The sequence below is a fragment of the Chrysemys picta genome, chromosome 12 (assembly GCF_011386835.1).
Source record: "Chrysemys picta bellii isolate R12L10 chromosome 12, ASM1138683v2, whole genome shotgun sequence".
NCBI lineage: Eukaryota > Metazoa > Chordata > Testudines > Emydidae > Chrysemys > Chrysemys picta.
In genome coordinates, this window is record NC_088802.1 from 49,262,930 (window position 1) to 49,285,319 (window position 22,390).

At 39.0% G+C, this 22,390-nt stretch overlaps 1 protein-coding gene across 9 annotated transcripts in view; it reads right to left on the reverse strand.

Moving 5' to 3' along the window:
* The window catches only part of TEX2 (testis expressed 2), a 112,259-nt gene that overhangs the window by 6,669 nt on the left and 83,200 nt on the right, over nucleotides 1-22,390 (reverse strand). For 6 of the 9 annotated variants that reach the window (XM_005282896.4, XM_005282897.4, XM_065563598.1 and 3 more), the window contains 3 exons: nucleotides 21,840-21,939; nucleotides 13,207-13,339; nucleotides 1,120-1,245 (listed from right to left, as the gene is read on the reverse strand). In XM_005282896.4, coding sequence (XP_005282953.1) covers nucleotides 1,120-1,245; nucleotides 13,207-13,339; nucleotides 21,840-21,939 — 359 coding nt within the window. Of the gene's footprint in view, nucleotides 1-1,119; nucleotides 1,246-11,312; nucleotides 11,484-13,206; nucleotides 13,340-21,839; nucleotides 21,940-22,390 lie in introns of all 9 variants that reach the window. The other 3 variants (XR_010591890.1, XR_010591889.1, XR_010591891.1) reach the window with 1 other exon arrangement.

Consider the following 22,390-nt stretch of genomic DNA (forward strand, 5'->3'; position numbering starts at 1 on the left):
TGATAAATAATTCTGACAGACCACCGTATACAAATTAAATGGATTTGCCTGTTAAAAATACACACTTTCGGGAACTATTGCACAGTCAAGCTACTCTAAAAGCCATTGAAGAGAAAATAAAAGTGACAGTGATCAAATGCTATGCACTTAACCATCAAGTTTAGAAATTCCTAAACCCTAAAGACAGGTTTAAAACCCAACAAAGGTGACCTAGTCTTTCAGCCTCTCAAGGTATTTAAGACAGCTGTGGTTTAGTTGGTGGTTTAAGCACAATGCTAGGAGTTTTATTCCTGGCTCTGCCATTGGGTGAGACATCTTAGGCATAGGCCTTGTCTACACTACAGGGGAAATTTGATCTAAGCTACACACTTTGAGTTACGTGAATAGTGTAACTCAAAATCGACGTAGCTTAGACCTACTTACCGCAGGGTCCACACTACATGATATTAACGGGAGACGCTTTCCTGTTGATTCCCCCTACTCTTCTCGATCCGGTGGAGTGCAGGAGTCGACGGGAGAGCGATCTGCAGTCGATTTAGCAGGTCTTCACTAGACCTGCTAAATCGACCGCCGACGCATCGCTCGTCGATCCCTCCTTAAGTGTAGACAAGCTCATAGAAACTTCAAAGTAACTTGGCGAAGTCACCACATCTGTAACATGGGATAGGGACATTTAGTCGTCTTTAAAATCTTCAGATAAGTTATGGAAATATCAGGTGTTGTAAACTGAGCACTACGCAGTTCACTCTGCAGAGATCTTTTGCACAATACATTAGAAACTAAGCTCCTGTCTTTTCTGCTATGATAACTTGCAAGAGTAGCTATTTGTTTTGGTCAATATTTCCCTTTCTTCCTTTATTGTGTACCTAATTGCCCCCCTCCATCCCAGAAGCGGCTGCTTTTCAGTTGTGCTGTTGGATGGATATATATACACATACATACATACATATATATATATATATACACACACATATATATACACACATATACACACACACACACACATTAGTGATGCCCTTTCCCATGACAAGCACTATAGTGGAACAGAACATGAAAGGTTATCATAATCCTTCAGCTGGCAAAGCATGTTTAAAAAAAAAAATCAGGTAAATGTCTCACCCTTCTGCACCAGGAGTCAGCTGCTTTTCTCCTCCCATCACCTCAGGAGCATCATCCTCCTCTGAAGACCCAGCACTAGAAGACTCCTCATCACTGTCTGCAAGGCAATATGCCCTTGGCCTGAAACTGAGAGAGACAGATGACAATTTCCATATGAAACTTGACATTAACACCCATTCGCTGTGTGTAGCTCTTTTGGTGCCTTATATATTTATACTAAAATGTCTGCAATACCCCCACTCCCTTTCCTTAACTATCCAGAGAGATAAAGTAAAACAAACAAACAAACAAACACTGGGATTGGTTGCAGAATCCTTGAATTAAATATACATGACTATTTATACAGAAGCCTGTTTTTCTTCAGTAAAGCTGAATCCTGCATGAAATGAGAGGATATTGTACAGCAAGACAGAAAACAGAATGGCTATTTTGCATGCCACCTAACGGAATGGGAGATGGCTTGAAATATGTTTGCAGACACATTCTTGTTGGTGTTAGTTGCTTTCCAAAAGGTTTGAATAAAATGAAGAATGTCAAAAGCTTTTAAAAACAAACAAACCCAAACATGAGTTTTAAAATGCTGAGATGAGAATATGCAGCTGTATTTTGTGCTGAACAAGTGGATTTATATTGAATGCCAACATAGGACTCTATTCAACACAAATTTTGACTAAGGGTTCCAGGATGGGAAGTTTCAGTTTTTATTTTGGAAAGCATAAAAAATGCATACTGTCCCATGCCAGATATGGAGTTTATGCTTCACATATGTACACAAGCTATTATCCCTGGTCACTACCAGAGTCACATGGGTCCTTTGCATCTATGTACCATAATTGTTGTGGGGTGCCAGATTTAGAAACTATGTGTAAAGTGGTGTAAATTACAAACTGGTAGGTGAGTGTACAGGAGGCTACCTGATTTTAAGAGAATCCGAGTGAAATCTACATGCTGAAGGGCCAGATGGTGGTTTAAGGGAAAGTATCTTGCCCACACACAGTTTAACTCACACCCTCCTGTTGGCTGCTTTTCTTCCTATATCTTATCTCTTCTGGCCCCTACCTGGGCAAGTTGTACGAATTCAGGCTCTCTTACAGCACATACATCTACTTACTGGTGTGTAAGTTCTAGCATCTTACATATTCTTTTTTAATTGAAATCTGTGCAAAGCAATGTGTTGTGCACACTGTTGGTACTTAAGATATTCAACCTCTTATTTTAGGTGAGAAAGTCTATGACATCAGTAGTTATGAAGACAACACCTCCTCTAGAAACTCATAGACCTTAGTGCAGCGGTTCTCAAACTTTTGTACTGGTGACCCCTTTCACATAGCACGCCTTTGAGTGTGACCTCCCCTTATAAATTAAGAACACTTTTTATACATTTAACACCATTATAAATGCTGGAGGCAAAGCAGGGTTTGGGGTGGAGGCTGACAGCTCATGACCGCCCATGTAATAACCTCATGACCCCTTGAGGGGTCCCGACCCCCAGTTTGAGAACCCCTGCCCTAGTGGGTGTTACAGAGAGAAGGAAAAAAAAGACTAAATGGGAATTTCAAGGGACACTGGGCCTGATTCTCCATTGGTCTCTAAATAATGTATTCATGTACATCCGAAATTGATAGTATTCTACACCCACTTTGCATGAATGTAAGTGATTACACAAGGTGCAGGGCACTGGAGAATCAGGTCTGAAGGCTCTGTCTACATCAAGGAAACTTGCAGTGTTGTAATTAATTGGTGTGGTTACATTAGTAATTTGTATCATTGCAGCTACAGTTGATGTAGCTACATGGGTATAAATTTCTCTAATGCAAGTTTAAAAGGGAAGGGTAAGAAAGGAATTTTGCTGCTGGGCAAAAAGAAAAATGATTCTAGGTACTAAAATTCCTTTAAAAAGTATTTTGTAGAATTCCCTCCATCCCACCCTAGCTGGGACACAATCTCCAATTGGTCTCTTTGTGGCACGCATTTCCCGCCCTATGGGGAAATGGTTCTGCGGGCTGATCAAGTTGTAGCTCATTGTGCCAGTGAGGCACAGGAATCTGGGCAGTGACCTGGGCAATAGTGTAATTTCTGCTGAAGAGAGTCCATCATGGATTAAGAGGAGCAGGGGTAGTGGAGCAAAGAGGTTACTCACTTTGTACAGTAACTGCAATTCTTCAAGGTGTGTCCGCCGATGGGTGCTCCATTTCGCATGTGCATGTGCCTCCTAAGCCCTTGATCGGAGATTTTCAGTTATCAACATCCATTTGGCCTAGGCATGCACCCTATGCCTCCTTGTACAAGGTAACAAGGCTATATAGAGATGCACTGGCAAACCACATTCAGTTCCTTATTCAATCAAAACATCCCCTAAGGAACAGTCTGAAGCAGAGGGGAAGGCGAGTGGGTACTGGAGCACTCATGGGGGGACACATCTCAAAGAACCAGTTACTGCACCAAGTGAGTAACCTCCTCCCCATGGGTGCTCCACTTCAGGTGACTTTCGAGTAGTATTCCCAGATGGAGTTTTGAACTGCGTCCAGAATTGAAGACAGTACTGTAGAACCAAGTACCACATCGGATCTGACAGCATGGATCAGGGCATAATGTTTCAAAAATGTACGTATTGAAGCCCATGTAGCGGCCCTACATATTTCAGATACTGGTACATTCTTCAGTAATGCCGTAGACATTGCCTGAGATCTGGTTGATTGTGCTATCACCCTTTTGGTGGTGAGGGGGAATGCCCACAGCATTGTAAGTGATAATACATCCCAATATCCATTTCAATAGTTTCTGACTAGAAACTGAGCACCCCAGGGATCTACCTACAAAGGAAATGAAGAGCCTAGGTGACTTCCTAAATTGCTTGGTTCCCTTCTATCATCCTTGGTACGTAAATAAGATTGTTGTAGAGAACTATGTGGCTTCAGGAAAAACCCTGATAGATGAATGGATTAAGGTGGAACTCTGACAGAACCTTAGGTAAGAATTTAGGTTGTGGGCGTGAAGAGACCTGGTCTATAAAGAACACCGTAAAGGGACTATCTACTGTCAAGCCCCCAATCTTCCTGATCCTACTGGTCTAGGTGATGGTTACTAAAAAGACCATCTTAATAGACAAATGCAACAGAAAACAGGATGCCATTGGTTTGAACGGAGGTCTCATAAGATAACTGAGTACCAAGTTGAGGTCCCAGGTCAGGGTAGTGTCCCTAATCTGCAGACAGAGATTCTCCAAACCTTTAATAAGCCTAGATGATACCAGATGTGCAAATATGGAGTATCCTTCCATTGGAGGATAAAAGGCTGATATTGTGGCTAAATGGACCTTAACTGAACTAACATATAACCCTGATTTTTTTAGATCCAACAGATAATCCAGGATGAGTGAAAGCGGCACCAAATCAGGCAGAAGGCAGCACCACCATCACCACTGGAAGAATCTCTTCCATTTCTGCACATAAACAGTGTGGGTTGATCTCCTCCTACTATTCAGTAACACTTCTTGTACTTCCATAGAGCAGAAGGATTCTAACCCCATGAACCAACAAGAAGCTATGCCCTGCGGCGGATAACCACTAGATTGGGATGAAGCACGCGACCTGCATGTTGTGACAAGAGATGAAGACTGGTCAGGAGCCTGAACAATGGTTGGACACATAGGTGAAGCAGGTAATGGTACCACTACTCTCACTCTTTATGTAAATTAATTATACTAACCACTACAAAATATTAGAAAAGCGAAGGCACGCTCAAGGCAGACATGCTAGGGTACCACGTGAGGCCAAGGTGGTTGAGAAGAAACTAAGGACCATTTGTCTGCGTATCCCTATATTGCCTCGGTATTCGGCACGAGGAGGCATAGGGTGTATGAGCAGGCCAAGCAGGCACTGCTAACTGAAAATCTCTGATCAACGGCTTGAGAGGCATGCGCACCTGAAGTGGAGCACCCAGAGGGAAACTACTTGAAGAAAAATCTTAATCAGGATACAAAATATTACACAATAGCAACTAATTCCTGGACTCAATTTTTGGAGTAATTTTGTGCTCAAATGCGAACCAAATCTTTTCGCTACAGATTCAAGTTAGGGAAGGATATGGGTGAATACACTTTGACAATATATCTCTTGTAATGCAAGAGCAAGAGAGTTTTAAGCAGTTATAAAACAAAAATTTCAGACAATTACCCAGGATTGTAATTTTAGTTATGTAATATTTCATAGCTTGTTAAGAACATGCAATTTATAGCTGGGTTTTCTTTCCTTTTTGTTCTTCTGGTTTTGTTCTCATGTTTCCCTTTTTCAAAGGAACCAGGCAGAACACTGATTGAAGCCATTGTCACTGCCCATATAAGTGGGCAGAGGAAGATGTTTAGATAGGTGGGACTCCATACAGCAATCTTAAGGACAGTTCAAGTACAATGCACCAGTACACAGCATTCTTCCCTAAGAGCATGCGTAAAGAATGAGGGCAATAATCTCAAATTCCATTTTAACTAGCAAGGATCCAGGTTGTGAGGTTTGGATTTGACCTTCCTCAAAGACTTCTTCATAGGTACAACCCCACTGTAGCTCCCTCCTTGTATCAGAGCACCTAAAAAAGTGATGAATACCAAGTGCTTTTACACCAAGGCTAAAAGAGGTCACTCTCACAATAGTCCCAGTGAGCATTCCTAAAATAATCCCACAACTGTGATGCTACCAGCCAAGACATCAGCAAGTCCTCTGCATTAAATTAAGTGACATCAAAGACTATCTCCAATCTCAGTATATGATGAGTGGATCATACTGCATGATCACAACAGAAGGGAGTGCCATTCTCAAAGTACCTTCTTGTGCTGACTGCATGGGATTTTACAGAACTGCCACTTGTACCCTGTATTATTACATAGTATATAGACTCATAGACTCATAGACTTTAAGGTCAGAAGGGACCATTATGATCATCTAGTGTGACCTCCTGCACAACGCAGGCCACAGAATCTCACCCACCCACTCCTGTAACAAACCCCTAACCTATGCCTGAGTTATTGAAGTCCTCAAATCGTGGTTTAAAGACCTCAAGGTGCAGAGAATCCTCCAGCAAGTGACCCGTGCCCCACACTGCAGAGGAAGGCTAAAAACCTCCAGGGCCTCTGCCAATCTGCCCTGGAGGAAAATTCCTTCCCGACCCCAAATATGGCAATCAGTTAAACCCTGAGCATGTGGGCAAGACTCACCAGCCAGCTCCCAGGAAAGAATTCTCTGTAGTATAACAACTAAGAGGAATTATATTGTGCAGGAGACTGCATTGCATTTCTAAATGTAGATTAGCTTGCCTGTATTTGCATACAGAAATCTCTGGTATGCTGTCTGAGACCTGCTACAGTCATTTGTTTATAGAATAGCCGTTTCACATTTTGCTCACTGGCAGTGTCTCAGAGTTGCATTTTGTGTCTAAGTGCTCTCCAGCAGGTTAATATCCCAACACACTTCAGAGTACGGTCCAAAACATTAAAGGCAAGATACTGTTTTTGATAGAATAATGCTGGAAATGTTCATCAATATGAGCGACTGAAAGCAACTTAAAGCTAACTAGTTTTGTTGCCTTTTTCAAATGAGGCAGATGTCTTTTTCCAGCTGTTTGGGATTTTTTGTCTGTTGTAGCTCCAGAGCCAATTTGGCTCAAGGCACTTCAGTAAAGGTCACATTCAGTCAACTGCCTACGTTCATTTATATATGGTCTGCACTGTTAACTGAGATTTCCCCACTTGTTTATACAAATCTCACCCATACTCAAATCAAGTACTGCTTTGGCACACACAGTGAAGTGTGGTATGGGGAGACACTGACAGAATAAAGGTTTGTGTGTTAGGCACTGTGGTCTGGCAGAATAAGTATATTGCTGGGAGCCAGGAGGTTTGAAGTTCCACTCCTGGTTTTGCCACTGACTCTCTGAGATGCATTGGCAAGTCCTTCAACCTCCCTGTCTCAATTGTCCCATTGTGAGGGATTACAATTTGTAAAGCATTTTGGACATATCATAATAGTAAGATTACTTGAAGAAAAGATGTTGAAAGAAAGCTTCACTCACTCAATGAGAAATTATTTATGATGGCTTCATTATTTATGGCTATTTCCTCATAGTACTTAACCCTTTCATGCCAAAAGTCAGATATCCCAATGCTGTCTGTTAACACACGCTCCAAGAGGTAACATTTCACCACTCAAGAAACTTCAGTTTCCAAAGGATTTGTTGGAAAGTTTTCAATCTATCATGCTTCCTTGGCATCCCTACTTAGAATGGATATGCCTTTTTCCAGTCTGTTTTGCCTAGAAGTGATTGTTTTGTTGTTGTTGTTTCCCCCCCCCCGTGTGGCCAAAGAAGGGTAAAAAGGTTTTTTATATAGGATAGCGACAGCAGTGTTGTGATCAAAATGTTCCTGATATGATGGACCTTCAGCCTGCTTCTCACGCTACACCAGTCTTTCAAAACTCTACCTCGACAACTGGCCTGGGGATAAGGATTTCTTCAGATAGGCAAGTAATATCTCACTTCTTTATTACTGTCATGGTAAAGGCAGGTGAGCAGATTAGGTCTGGGTTGGAGAATCTTTGCAAGGCCATGCTACACCATTATGTGGCTATGTTTTATTTTTAAAGTGCTTGTCAGAAATACCTGCACAACTATGGAGATAATTACATTGTAGTATGGTTATCCGAACTGAAGTAAGTGAAGTCATTTCCCCCCTCCCCCCCCCAGTTATGAAATAGTTTTGCATATTACCATCTACCTTCTCCAGTGAAGGGCACGGACAACGACTATCAAACTTGGATTCAGAAGCATGGAGTTCAGTTCAATTTGTCATAGCAATTATCCTGACAATCTGAACAAATACTTCACTGGGCTAATTTAATAGTTTGAATTAAGATGAGCTGTGCAGATCAGAACTGAACTGTGATTACTACTAAGGTTTCCATACTCTTCATATATCATTTAATTTTCAGAAGCTTCAGACAGTATCCATTGTATATGGTAAAAACAAAAGTATATTGGAAGTGTCCATGGGTCAAATTGATGAACATCTGGCCCTGGGCACGATGCACACTTAGGAGAGGCCATCTGAACTACAGTTTTAGTTCTAAATTCAAAGTATACATTGCCTAGTTACTGATATTAACATTTACTTTACCTGTAAATGATTGCTGTGTGAGAATTCAAACTATGGTAAATTTAAAAAAGAGAGGTGTGGAATCAATGTGTTTGCCCGCTGTATTTCAAAGACTGTTCCTTCCTTGCAAGGATATAAATCCATACAAAAGACAATTCTGTAGGCTTGAGGGAGGGGAAGCAGAATCTCCACCTCTATAGGTGTTTGTTTTTTTCCATGGGGGAGGGGGGGGCGCGCATTGTGTGGAAAAGCTCCTTTTAATATTTAGGATCACATTCTTTGTGTTAGTGACACGGATATAAATCAAAAATAATTTGTCAGACTTTGGTGGAGTCATTACACATTTTACTTTATTAAAACAGAGCAGAATCCCACACACTGACTTCAGATTCCAGATTTATCTTTGCGACAGTGCAGAATTTGGTCATTAATATGTTTTTGCTTGTATTTACTTTTTACGTCATGTCATTTAGCACTGCTATAAATCTCACTTTAATATACTTCAGAATGGACCAGGTTATGTCTTGAGCATGCAAATTAGCTTTCATTAAATATTAAGGGATAGTTATTTATATACCAGCAAAAGGTTAGATTTGCAAGAATATTTTGTGGATTTGTTGGCAGTGGATATGCACTAAATCGTGGAGTCTGCCTACTGTTCAGGGACTGGTGATTTCTCAGGAACTACTATGACATTCTAGTTTGTTGCTGGAAGAGAAAATGAGTTACTTTGAATCATGCAAATTCTAGGACCCCAGTGGCTACTTAAAAGTCTGACTTCACTACATAGCAAAACTAGCATAGGACATATGGATTTAGGAGCATTCTTAGCTTCCAAGGATTCAGAAATGGTGTTTTTATATCCAGGCTCGATAGTACTGAGACACTAGGGGGCAGCAACAGCAAATGAGGAGGCTGAGAGCAACCTATTATCTTAGCCTCTAACTTAGGGTACATCTACACTACGGGGGGAGTCGATTTAAGATACGCAAATTCAGCTACGTGAATAGAGTAGCTGAATTCGACGTATCGCAGCCGACTTACCCCGTTGTGAGGACGGCGGCAAAATCGACTTCTGCGGCTTTCTGTCGGCGGCGCTTACTACCACCTCCGCTGGTGGAGTAAGAGCGCCGATTCGGGGATCGATTGTCGCATCCCAACGGGACGCGATAAATCGATCCCCGAGAGGTCGATTTCTACCCGCCGATTCAGGCAGGTAGTATAGACCTAGCCTTAGTGCATTATTAAGATTCTTTTTCCTTCTAAACTTAGAGAAAGAAAACCCATTGAATGGTTTTATATAGCACAAAAAGAATCAACATTCCACAGCTAAATTAGTTGGATATTTGACAAATACCACTCACCAGATGAATACAAATCCACAGAATGATGAATCCAAACACATTATAAAAAAATGAAACAAAAATAGCACAAATACAAGTTAGATAGGATACAGTATGTAATTTCTAGCCAGTTTATCTAAGAGACATTTCTCATTTAAACATAGGTGGTAAATAGAACTGTTATATATACAAAATTGGACTTTAAAAGGTGGACGTGTTTATTCACACTGTGCAGTAAAATTACTGAGGAGCGTCTGAACTGTTGACATGCAGGATGCAGCTATCCTTTCACATTCACTTGCAACATTATTTGTGTTATAGTAGCACCACATAATACCTACTAGTCTAAAGAAGAAACTGGGCAGAGTATTGATTTCTCAGGCACAAATGGGAGCGTTGTGTTTATGAAAGAAAAATGGAAAACCACTATGGACTCACCAAAGGCACATTCAGCATTTAGAATTTTGCGCATGAGAGATTCAAGTCAAGTCTAATGCCTAAACAGCACATACCTAGACAACTACAAAAGAATGGTATGTAGAGCCAATGAATAGGGATGAAAATAGGTGTCAGAAAAACCTAGGCTCTACTTTCAGTTCTGCCATAGTTGTGTAATCTTAGGCAAATTGCTCCACCTCTCTGACTCACTTTCCCCTCCATTTGTTAAACATTAATACTTGCCTGCTTATTTACTATACAAGAATAATTTGAGAACTATCTAATAACTAAAGGTCTTTGAAAATGTAACATCCATATTGGTTTATGCTCACATAATATTCGCTAATTTAATTTCAGAAAGGCGAACTACACACAAATGTGGAAACTAAACAGAAATAAAAAGGTACAGTCACAAAAGTGAAATGCCTGCAAGCTGCATGGAAACTTTTAAAAACATAAAAGAGGCTCACATTAAATCTATATCCCAAATTAAAAATAGTAAGAGGACCAAAAAAAATGCCACCATTGCTAAACAAAGTAAAAAGCAGTTAGAGGCAAAAATGCATCCTTTAAAAATTGGAAGTCCTACTAAGGAAAATAGAAAGGAGCATAAACTGTGGCAAGTCAATTGTACAAGCATAATTAGTCAGGCCAAAAAACAATCTGAAGAGCAACTAGCCAAAGACTCAAACTAATAGCAAAACATTTTTAAGTACATCAGAAGCAGGACGCCTGCCAAACAATCAGTGGGGACACTGGAAGATTGAGATGCTAAAGGAGCATTCAAGGAAGATAAGACCATTGCAGAGAAACTAAATGAATTCTGTGCATCAGCCTTCACTGCAGAGGATGTGAGGGAGGTTCCCACAAATGAGCTATTCTTTTTAGGTGACAAATCTGAGGAACTGTCCCAGACTGAGGTGTCAAGAGAGGAGGCTGTGGAACAAATTGGTAAGTTAAACAGGAATCTGTCACCAGGACCAGATGGTATTCACCCAAGCGTTCTGAAGAAACTCAAATATGAAACTGCAGAACTATTAACTGTGGTCCCTATAATTTAAATCAGCTTCTGTACCAGATGACTGGAGAATACCTAATGTGACACCATTTTTAAAAAAAGGCTCCTGGCAATTTCAGGTCTGTAAGCCAAACTTCAGTATCAAGTAAATTGGTTGAAACTACAGTAAAGAACAGAATTATCAGACACACAGATGAACACGATTTGTTGGGGGAAGAGTAAACATGGGCTTTTGGAAAGGGAAATCATGCCTCACCAATCTATTAGAGTTCTTTGAGGGTGTCAACAAACATGTGGATACGGGTGATCCAGTGGATATAATGTACTTGGACTTTCAGAAAGCCTTTGAAAAGGTCCCTCATCAAAGGCTCTTAAGCAAAGTAAGCAGTCATGGGATAAGAGGGAAGGTCCTCTCATGGATGAGAAACTGGTTAAAAGACAGGAAACAAAGGGTAGGAATAAATGGTCAGTTTTCAGAATGGAGAGAGGCAAATAGTGGCATCTCGAGGGATCTGTATTGGGATTAGTGCTGTTCAACATATTCATAAATGATCTGGAAAAACGGTAAACAGTGAAGTGGCAAAATTTGCAGATGATACAAAATTACTCAAGGTAGCTAAATCCAAAGCAGAGAGCAAAGCGTTACGAAGGGATCTCAAAAAACTGGGTGACTGGGCAACAAAATGGTAGATGAAATTCAAAATGTTGATAAATGCAAAGTAATGCACAATGGAAAAAACAAGATCCCAATTATACATACAAAATGACGAGATCTAAATTAGCTGTTACTACTCAGGAAATAAAATCTTGGAGTCATTGTGGATAGTTCTCTGAAAACATCCGCTTAATGTGCAGTGGCAGTCGAAAGAGCTAAACAAATAAGAAAGTGTTATTTACTCCTTCACTTAACATAAGAACCAGGGGTCACCCAATGAAATTAATAGGCAGCAAGTTTAAAACAAACAAAAGGAAGTATTTCTTCACACAATACACAGTAAACTTGTGGAACTTGTTGCAGGGGATGTTGTGAAGGCCAAAACTATAATGGGGTTCAAAAAAGTATTAGATAAGTTCAATGGCTATTAGCCAAGATGTCAGGGATGCCACCCCATGCTCCGGCATGTCCATAGCCTCTGACTGCCAGAAACTAGGAGTGGATGACAGGGGATGGATCACTCGATGATTGCGTGTTCTGTTCATCCCCTCTGAAGCACCTGGCACTGGCCACCTGCACAAGACTGGATAGATTCTCAGCTAGATGGACCATTGGTCTGATCCAGTATGGCCGTTCTTATGTTCTAATTTAGGTACACTTGGGTATCCTCTGCAATATTGGTGAATATGTTAAAAATTTCACAGCAAGAATGGACAAAATTAATCTCTAGTGGGAGCCTACCAATGCCACTGGAGTTACACTGAGAATGTATTTATCCAATATTTGCAGTTAAACTAAATACTTCTATTTCATACTTATTAGTGTCAAAGAAGAACACTGGAAGGAGACCTTATACATGTTCAAATACCTATATTTTAGTTTATCAACATTTTTCCTTTTAGAAGTTAGCATTTCACAATGTCACCATTTGTCTTTTTCTTGCAGAAAATATACAGAATAATGAAATCAGAACTTATCAGGTAATGAATGAATTCAATTGATTTTAAAATAGTCTTTTCAAATCTATTTATTGGTAATTTAAATGTCTATATGTTCTAAGATTTGGGATTAAAAAAAAGTATTTTGTTCTGCTTAAAAAAGCTTTATAATTTTTTTTTTTTTTTAAATAGGTCCTATTTGGAGAGCATATTTATACCTTGTATACAGACTTATCTTCAGCATTTGCCAGGGGTCTAATGCAAGTAGAAGACACCTTAAGATCAAAATCTATTGTCTAAACATAATGAAGAACTGATATAATAAAGTATAATATCTTGTTATAAAAAGTTAGTTTATGAAGATAATCAAATATCAATAAATAGAAGTAATTGACTGGTTCCAAATGTTATTATACACGTAAGGCCAAATTCAGCCTTCGGATACAAACATCAACTTCCACTGATCTAGAATTAAACTGCAGTAATATCTGAGGGTAGAATTAGCCCTGCCTTTCTAAACACACGTCTGGTTTCTTTCTTGGGCAGTAATATCTTACCCTTCTTTGCCAATCTCTCCAACTTTCAGTGCTTCACCAAGAGGCTCTTTACCAAGTTTGGTCAAATTCATTTTGGTCTCGAGGGTCATTAGAAAAGACCCGTTGTAGGACATTTCCAAATCAATCCAAAGCCCTAGAATTGTTAATAAAAAAATTAAATTTTTTAAAATGTGACATTGCAACTTAGAGTAATTTACACAATCATTTTATATTAAAGTGATGTCAAGCTAGAAATAATTTTAGAACAGAAGCGTTCATAGGGTTACTAACACGACCAGAGATTTTTGAAAATGGAAAATATTTTAAAAATATCTTACTTTTTAACCACTTGTGCTGTTTACTTTTCACATTTCACTCAGCTTGGACAGTGCAGGTAATGAAGATGTGTCAGTTACGCTATGTGGCGAGCCCGCCCTACCGTAATGCCATTATGGTTCAACTTCCAAAACTTTGGGGCATTGTTTTATATGTGAGTATAACATTTTTGCTTAGTTTTCATAAAAGAAAATTATTTTTAAATTGTTTGAATCCCTGGGCTAGTTGATATCTCTTTAAACATTATATCCCAAGGCTACCAAATGAAGACTTGTCAAAACTCTTCTGCTGTCAACCATGACTTGTTGAGGTAATATATAAATGCTCAATCACTTTTAACTCAAATTTAACTTTTTCCTGAGGTCTAACTCCAAATATATCACTCATGAAAGTTGCTGTATAAGTGTAATGTTTAACTTGCACTTTCAATCATCTGACTGTCATTCACTTTGTACAGGTGGCCTCTTATCGCAGTGACCAAGAGAATTTCTGGAGACTTGGATATGTGTGCCTATCCCTTATCAGTGACACATCCTTGCTCCTAAATGCAACCGTTAGACATGGTGCTGTTTATCCTCCTGTGAGGCATAAAGTGATTGTCAAATGTGAAGAGCTATAGGCCATCTGTGATATGGAAAGTAGAGATAAACAGGTGCCACTGAACATGCTACAGAGAAATGCTCCATTTTCACAAATGAGGAACTCTAGGACATGAACAAAAACTGCCACCCCATCATAAAAACATTTAGAAAAATTTTGCAACTCAACATTTATTCTGAACTCCAACTGCAGTGGAATCCCTGACAGCTAAGGGTACAGTCCCCATCTGGTCAGCTTCACGCAGCAGCCTCCCATACCAGAGGCCCATTATTCTTGGGAACATGAGGAGCCATTGGGTGGTCAGAGGCATGAAACCTCTAATGTGATCTGGAGTTTCAGTGGAATAAACGTTCAGTATTTCCGCCCCCCTCTCCCCCCCCAAAGAAGCGGATAGAGAATCTCCTGGATGGAGCCTGACACACTCTTTCGAGGCACTACACAGCTAGCAATTCAGGGAAGACTAGCTTCAAGTTATGTGCATGTATAACTTCCAGTAGTCCACATTCCTGCTGTACCCCCACTTTAGTGGTTTGATAAAATACCAAAATAATTAATTGAATAATTACTAGTGAAGTTCTAGTTCTACTATGGTGCTCAGAAATCTATACAATATCATCATAATCAACATTAAATGATGAAACTGCCTATAAGTTAGACAATCACTCCCTCTACTGGCTCTATAGGGTCACAATCCTTTCTAAGCCACTGTAAAAAATGAGCTGGGGAAGACCCTCTGATACATCCTCTGCAAGGGAAGGAGAATGCCACACCTTCTTGAATGGCAAGATAGAGCCCCTCAGAGAAGGTATCAGACAGTCTCATATTGCATGATCTTACCCAAACAATCCTTGAGATATGACTTCTATATATTCACATTAAAGCTCCATAATACAAAAAAGAATTCTTCTTTGAATGGCCTTATTTCCTCTAATAGTTTACCTTATGTGAATAATAATAAACACTCTCCTGCTGCAGTGCTCTAATGCACTGCAGATCAATATGAATAGAATTCAAGTATTTTTTAAAAAAGTAAAAACCACCCTCTTAAAATTCAAACAAAACCTTTTGAAGAGACTGAATACAAAAAATTCAGATCTAGGTTTTCAGAAGTGATTAGTGATTTTATGTGCCCAATTTGAGACCCCCTAAAAAGCCCCAATATACAGAGGGCAGGTGCTCAACACTCAGAAAAATCAGGCCCCTTTGAACTGTCTCCAGTTGGGCAACCAAAAATTGATTCACTAAGAACACTAGTCACTTTTGAAAATTTAGGCCTATGTGAATGCAAAGTATCTATGGTTCTCTTTTCTGCAAACACACATAAGCAAAACTGAAATGCCATATACAGGGTCCAACCCTGAAACCACAAATTCCAGGATGCAGGCCACTAAGTATACCAAGTCTGCTATCATCATACAGTTAGAAATAATTCTGAAGGCAAATTGTCTTTAGTTTCCTCAGTTACTAATATAAAACGTCTCTACAATTCAGATGAATGTGAGTTGACTGTTTCACATTATGTTTCTAAACAAGGAAACAAATGCCAATTTATGCAGAATTTCCCCTCTCTGCTTTCTGCTGGTGAAATTAAAGATGGCATTGGGAACCAGATATCACAGGTCTGAACAGCTGAGACCAACTCTTTTTGTAATTAGCATGCTCCAAACTTCAATGATGTTTTAACAATTGATTAAATTAAGCTAAGGAAACAATTCAATCAGATTACTGAGAGAAAGGATGTTCTCTTCTACTCAGGGTGACTGATTTGTTAGTATTAAAAAAAAAGATAGCCGCCTCCCACGTCATGGTACAATTTAGTCATCAAGTTGTCTGTGGCCTAACCTTGATGAAGATACAGTAACACCACAGCACCTCTTATCAAGTTATGGTTATATTAACACAAGTACTGTTTAAATTAAAAAGCTGCTTTCTCTGTCAAGGTCCATAATTGCTCAAATGCTGAAAGCCACATGAGCAGAATGTCTGTTTCTTGAAGTCAAGCATTAGTGGAAATTTGTTGTTTGTGAGGCTCTGAAAAAGAGTTCTTCAAATATTGTACATGACTGCATTTTTAAGACCCAAATAGACTTCGTGAAGTGGCCTCAAACAGCATAAAACCACAACATTTCATTCAAAACTGCAATTTTGATTGAGAAAGTTGCCTAAATTACCTTTATGCTAAAGAACTTACTGACAAGTAAGTCCACATTGCTTATGCAAAAATAAAAATATTTTCCAATGATTGTTGTCATATTCACATATATCCCCTTAAAAATTAGGGCCAAAAGAGAATTAAACTAAGATTACTGCAGCGGTTCCATGTTTATTACAAGAATTACTAAAATGCAGGAACTAAAACATCACGTAATTGGACAACGTGACTGCAATTACAAGGATTATGAATCCTACCATAAACACTTGTCTGCTATAACTAGTCTGTAAACAAGAAACCGAAAGGATTAGTTTTACTGAATGGTAGTGCTGTCGTAAATACAAAAGTAAACCAAAACACACAACAATCTCATAAAACCAGTCTCCTGACTTTTAAATGCGATACATTTGTTACAAAGATAAGAACATAGAACTGAAGTACTAAGTCAGAACTGGCAGTCCAAACAGATTCTTAATAATTCAAACAAGCATTTCCAGAATAAAAATTTTTAGAAACCAATTTAAAAAAAGTTGTTGAATCTCACTATCAGTGAATCTGTCTACAAAATCTTAGAATAAATAAAGCTTAATATACTGGAGCAGTTAATGCAGTTTTACTGTTTTTTAATCAAGGTTTGGTGTAATATGTATTTTTGTATTCTGTTCAGTTATTTCTGTTAAAAGTCACAGTAAGGCTGATGGGTTTTGTATACTAACAACTTTCAGCTTCCAGAGATGGGCATCATTTCAGAAAAATTTTGATGGTGGGAGAAATAGGGCAAAATTGTGTCAGCATATAGAACATTATATTATATTCTGTAAAGTTGGCGGGGGATTAGAAGACATAATGGAACATATACACCTGCGAAATGTCTGGGGGGGGAAGGGGGGACACCAAGGTCACAGGAGGCAATTCCCCTCCCCCGCCCTTGCTCTACAGCAGGGGTAGGCAACCTATGGCACGTGTGCCAAAGGCGGCATGGGAGCTGATTTTCAGTGGCACTCACACTGCCGGGTCCTGGCCACCAGTCCAGGGGGCTCTGCATTTTAATTTAATTTTAAATGAAGCTTCTTAAACATTTTTAAAACCTTATTTACTTTACATACAACAATACTTTAGTTATATATTATAGACTTATAGAAAGAGACCTTCTAAAAACGTTAAAAATGTATTACTGGCATGCAAAACCTTAAATCAGAGTGAATAAATGAAGACTCGGAACACCACTTCTGAAAGGTTGCCGACCCCTGCTGTACAGTAAATGATGCCCTTGCTTGCACATACTGGGGATAAACCTGCCACTTGTGGAGACCAGTATCAGCAGAGTGCAATTTTCATTGCACAAAATATAAAGCTTATTGGCAATCTACTTTTATGAGAGTTCTTTGCATCTTTACTGGAGAGTACAGGCAAACATCTGCCACTAGACTGGATAGCTAGGTCACAACATGTTTTGCAGTCTAATTCTTCCCTAATTTACATGTGCATCCCACATTGAAATTAATGGAATTACAAAAGGAGTAATTCAAGATAGGACTACTAGAGATCCAAGTATACAGTCTGCATTCTACATGTGGAATAGAATTGATGACAAAAGTAAAGAACAGATTTTTTTAAATACACAAAAACAGTTGAGTGAAAAATGTCAGAAGTTTATGCAAAACAAAACTATTTTGCTCACACTTCTGAGAGGAACATTAGAGCTTATAGGCCTTCTCGTGTCCTTCATTGATTTGAGAAAACAGAATTTTTAGTGTCATCCATAAAGTGTGTGTATGGCATTAACCAACTGATAAGTGTTACAATTTTCAGTGAGTGTCAATCATTGCAAAACTTGGTCTGACATCATACAGTTTGCACTAAGTTAATTCGATTAATATATCAGACTCTCAGCCCTTTAAGAAGATGATGCAAGATGATCTTGTATATTGCAGCCAAGCACTTCAGACAGCAAGTATAAGGTATGAAATTGATGAAACAACTTTACATAGAAGTTAGGCAAAGAAATATGGAAGAGTGGAATAGAGGAGTCTATCAGATGTTAAAAAGTTCTGACTTTACATCATTTTTATGTGGAGCCAAGGAATCCTAGCCTAGAGACAGAGTTAGTTATTTCCCAAGTTTAGAATCTGCATCAAGAATAGAATCTGCATCAACTTAGTCAACTGGCAGAAATGCTTTTTCAAAGATCCTAATCCTTTTGATGAAGGGAGAGCTTGTTGGATATTCTGTTTTTTTCCAAATGATTAAGCTACACCTTCACCAGTTATCTTACTGCACTGGAACAAAACTCATCTTCAAGCTCAAATTAAAAAATGACGGGTCTTGGTCAGATAAACAGCTATTTATTCTGAGACTAAGGAGACGCACTCAGTTGTGTATGCTCACATCATGATTTCCATGTTTCCTAGAATAGAACAGGTGTATTGACTTTCGGCAAATCCCTGAAGCACAGTCCCCAACTTGAGAGCACCCCAAATCTCATATCAGAAGGTAAACATAAATGTTTCTAAGATCTTGCCTGAACATGAAGTTATACCACTTTAACTCTACTAATAGAATTCAAAAGTGGTAGAACTGCCCTAGTGTGGATGCAGTTATATTGGTACAAAAGTACTGGTATACAGTGGTATAGCTTATTTATGTAAATTTAGTGGAATAAGCTATACATCAGAATAACTGCATCCATATTAGGGGCGGTTGTACTGATTTAATTATTTTGGTGAAAAGTCACACCTCTAACCAAAATAGTTAAACTGGTACAAAACTTGTGTGTAGACAGGACCTAAAGTTCTGCTGGGCAGACTGTGATGATCTGGATATGATGTTAAGTAAGTAAAATGCAGCTAAGCACAGCAACACTACCACAGGTCTCCAGCTCTGGTGAGCCATCGTCACCTGATCTTTGCAAACAAATGAGAGGAACCAAGATTTAAAAAGACAGAAAATACCCACCCTGGTCAGGAATTCATCAACTAGTTTAGTACTGAAATTTCCCCTAAGAAGTACTGGAGAAGAGACCTGGTGGCTTATGCATGAGTGTGTGTATGTTTTACCATCCTTGTGTTCTGGGAAAAGATCATTGTTATCTTTCTTTAATATGTTTATTCCTGGTAAGGGACACTGGTGGAAAAGTCGGTTGGTCAGGAGTATTTTCCTAAAGTTCTACTTAATGGAAACTACTTAGTACTTATTTTCATCCCATGACATCAGTGTACTTCAAACGTAAACCTTTGATGCTTTTGTGAGGGATTATACTTGTTTCACAGATTGAGAAACTGAGCATAGAGCATGTACACAACTTTCCTAAGGCACACAGCAAGTCAGCAGGAGAGCCTGAAATAGAACCTAGTCACATGTTCTAATCTACCCTGCCAGCGGATCTAATTTTCATTAGTCTTGAGCAAAATTATCTTTGGGGCTATTAATTTCACTGAACACCTGTGCACTTTCTCGAGTACAGAAGCAAGTAGCTGGATACAATCCTGCTCTACCGTTTGAATACACTATGTTGAGAAGTTTGTAGAAATAAATGGAGTTTAACCTTTTGCTGACTCAGTCTCTGTGACTTAGAGGCTCTATAATGTTCTCCAAAGTCCCCACAACTGAGGCAATTTAAAATCCATGCTGACTCATGCTATGATTAGTCGGGGTATGGTTAGGATCCAGACATAGGTTACTGAGTGCCAGCTGGAGCAAGTTCTTATTCTGACATCTTTGCTGCTCAACTATCTGAAAGATGGGAAAATGGCTTTAAAGAGTGACTCAGTTATGAAGCAGATGTGGAGGGATGGTAAACAACAGGCTCCCTCAAGAGAGCATTTCCCCATAGACCAATTAGAGCCTTCTAAGCTCTGGGTCAAATAAGCCCTTGTAGATCAACTAGATCCTTCAAAAACATTTCCAACAAGTCACCATCAAAATTAAAACAGAGAAGAGAAGATGAGGAATTTAAAAAAAAAAAAAAAAGGTTTGCTAAAGGAGGCAGCTGAAAATCATGCCCAATGGCTACAATCAAAATCTAGTTCCTATCTAACAAACTGTTTCATCTATCAGAATAGATGTCTATGTTAAGGGGGGGGGGGGGGGGGCACGAGAGGGGAAGACCTACCTGCCCTCTCTAAGTGTACATCAAATACTTCTAAAAACAGACAGACTTTTTTCAAGCTATAACACTCTGTCAATCTTTGAACTTTTTTCAAAAAGGACGTTTAAGCTATTCTTCATCTGAGTGGACTGACAAAAGATCCTGCATCTTTATGAAATACCAAGGTGACAAAGTCACAGCTATGACAAATGCCTTGCTTTGGGGATACGTTATGCCACAAAGAACCCAGACTGAATTTCAGCTCCCAGGGATTGCAGTAAGAAAATCATCACCTTTGACATTGAAAGACCAAACACAAAACCCCACAATGCTATTTTTAAGAAGTCTCTTTTCAAAGCTGAGCCAATGTTTGTTTTCTGGTTTAATAGTTATAGTATTTTGCTGAATCATTGTTTACATAGAGCAAGGCTGCAGCTCTTGAACAGAAGTCAGATCTGGGTTCGCTATAGTACAGACACAATTCTTCTCTGGGCATGAAGAAAGATGCTGGACCCTTTACTACTTTGTACTTCCTCAAATTTTACTTTACTTTATAATTCTGTGAATGTAGTGGTTTTCAGCTGGGAAGAGGATATCATTTCCTTAAATTCATCCTGCTGCTCACCTATAAAAGCTATAACATTGGTGCCAGGCACTCAGTACCTTGCACAGCCAACCTCTAGGGCCTTCATTTAGCACTCCTCCCTCAAGCAAAACTCATACTGAAATCCATGGGCCAAATTCTGCTCTCAGCAATTCCACAGGGTAGAACTGGAAAAAGAGGGAAGTCGGCTTTTCATCAGAATAAGTTTTGCTAAAGAGAACCCTCAAGTGGGCTGCTTTTCCCAGGTTTACCAGATCCCAGCCTCCTACACCAGTCTACATCTTCTATACAACTTTTCAGGCATACAGCATATTTGGAGTGCTAAAGACACTTTATAATCACTGCAATCTGAATGTCAACAGCTTTACAAATCCGTTCTTAATAATGGTATGGTAGCCAAATGAAAATAAGAGAGGGGCACTCAGATAGTTTAAGCCGAGATCTTGTGCTTTGTTTAGAAAAAGGTTTTGCCAAACATAAGAGAAACCATTGTGGGATGGTTCTGTTTGTGTTTTCTTAATATTTCAGTAGAAATAGTTTAGGCTGCGGACTAGGGAACGTTTTATTTCTATCTATTGTAGTAGTGAACAATAACAGGAAATGAGAAATAAAATGGAGTATAAGCACAAGTGAAGCTAATTATGTGTCCAAATTGAATGAAACGGAAAAATTAAACAAGTCACAAATAGTAAAGTGTAACTACATGGTTAGTTTCAAAATTTAAAGGTTATCAGTAACACTGGGTAAAGTGTTTTTAAAATAAATGGTTTATAACTTGACAGTGTTCTTTTAATTCTGCAATAGACGCAAAACATAATGAATACCCTTTTTACCATCAAGCTCAAAAATTCCTGTTCAAACCAAGTGGTCATTACCTTTGTGATCAACAGAAGGTTTGAAGGCTTGAAGGATCTTCGGCACCGCTACTCCCATGTCAAGTTCAGTTAGAGCTAACTCATTCATAAAATATGGCAGCTGGAAGAAAGGAGAGAATACAAAATCAATATAAAGAGACCAGGTGTTCTGTGATATTTGGAAGGCGGTTAAAGTATATTACATTTGAGAAAACGTTTAGCTGAGTTACCAATTAAAGGACACACAAATGACGATTACATGCAGAAATTTAAATTCTAGGATTTAGCATTCCTTTATTTGAAAATGATATTTTAGAGGATGACTTGGTTTATAAACTCTGAGCCAATGCATTTTTAATATTTCCATTCCAATCAGTTGTGTGCACCCAATCAAGAATACAAATTTCAACCTACAGCATTAGGTTGATACATGTCAAACACTTGTATCCCACATTTGACTGATAAATGAACTGTATGCTCTATTGGTCAAAACAAACAAAAGGTGTAGACCAAGAATGAAGTGTAGATACTTGGCAGTTTGCCAGACTTAAAATGATCAGGTTTTTTGTTTT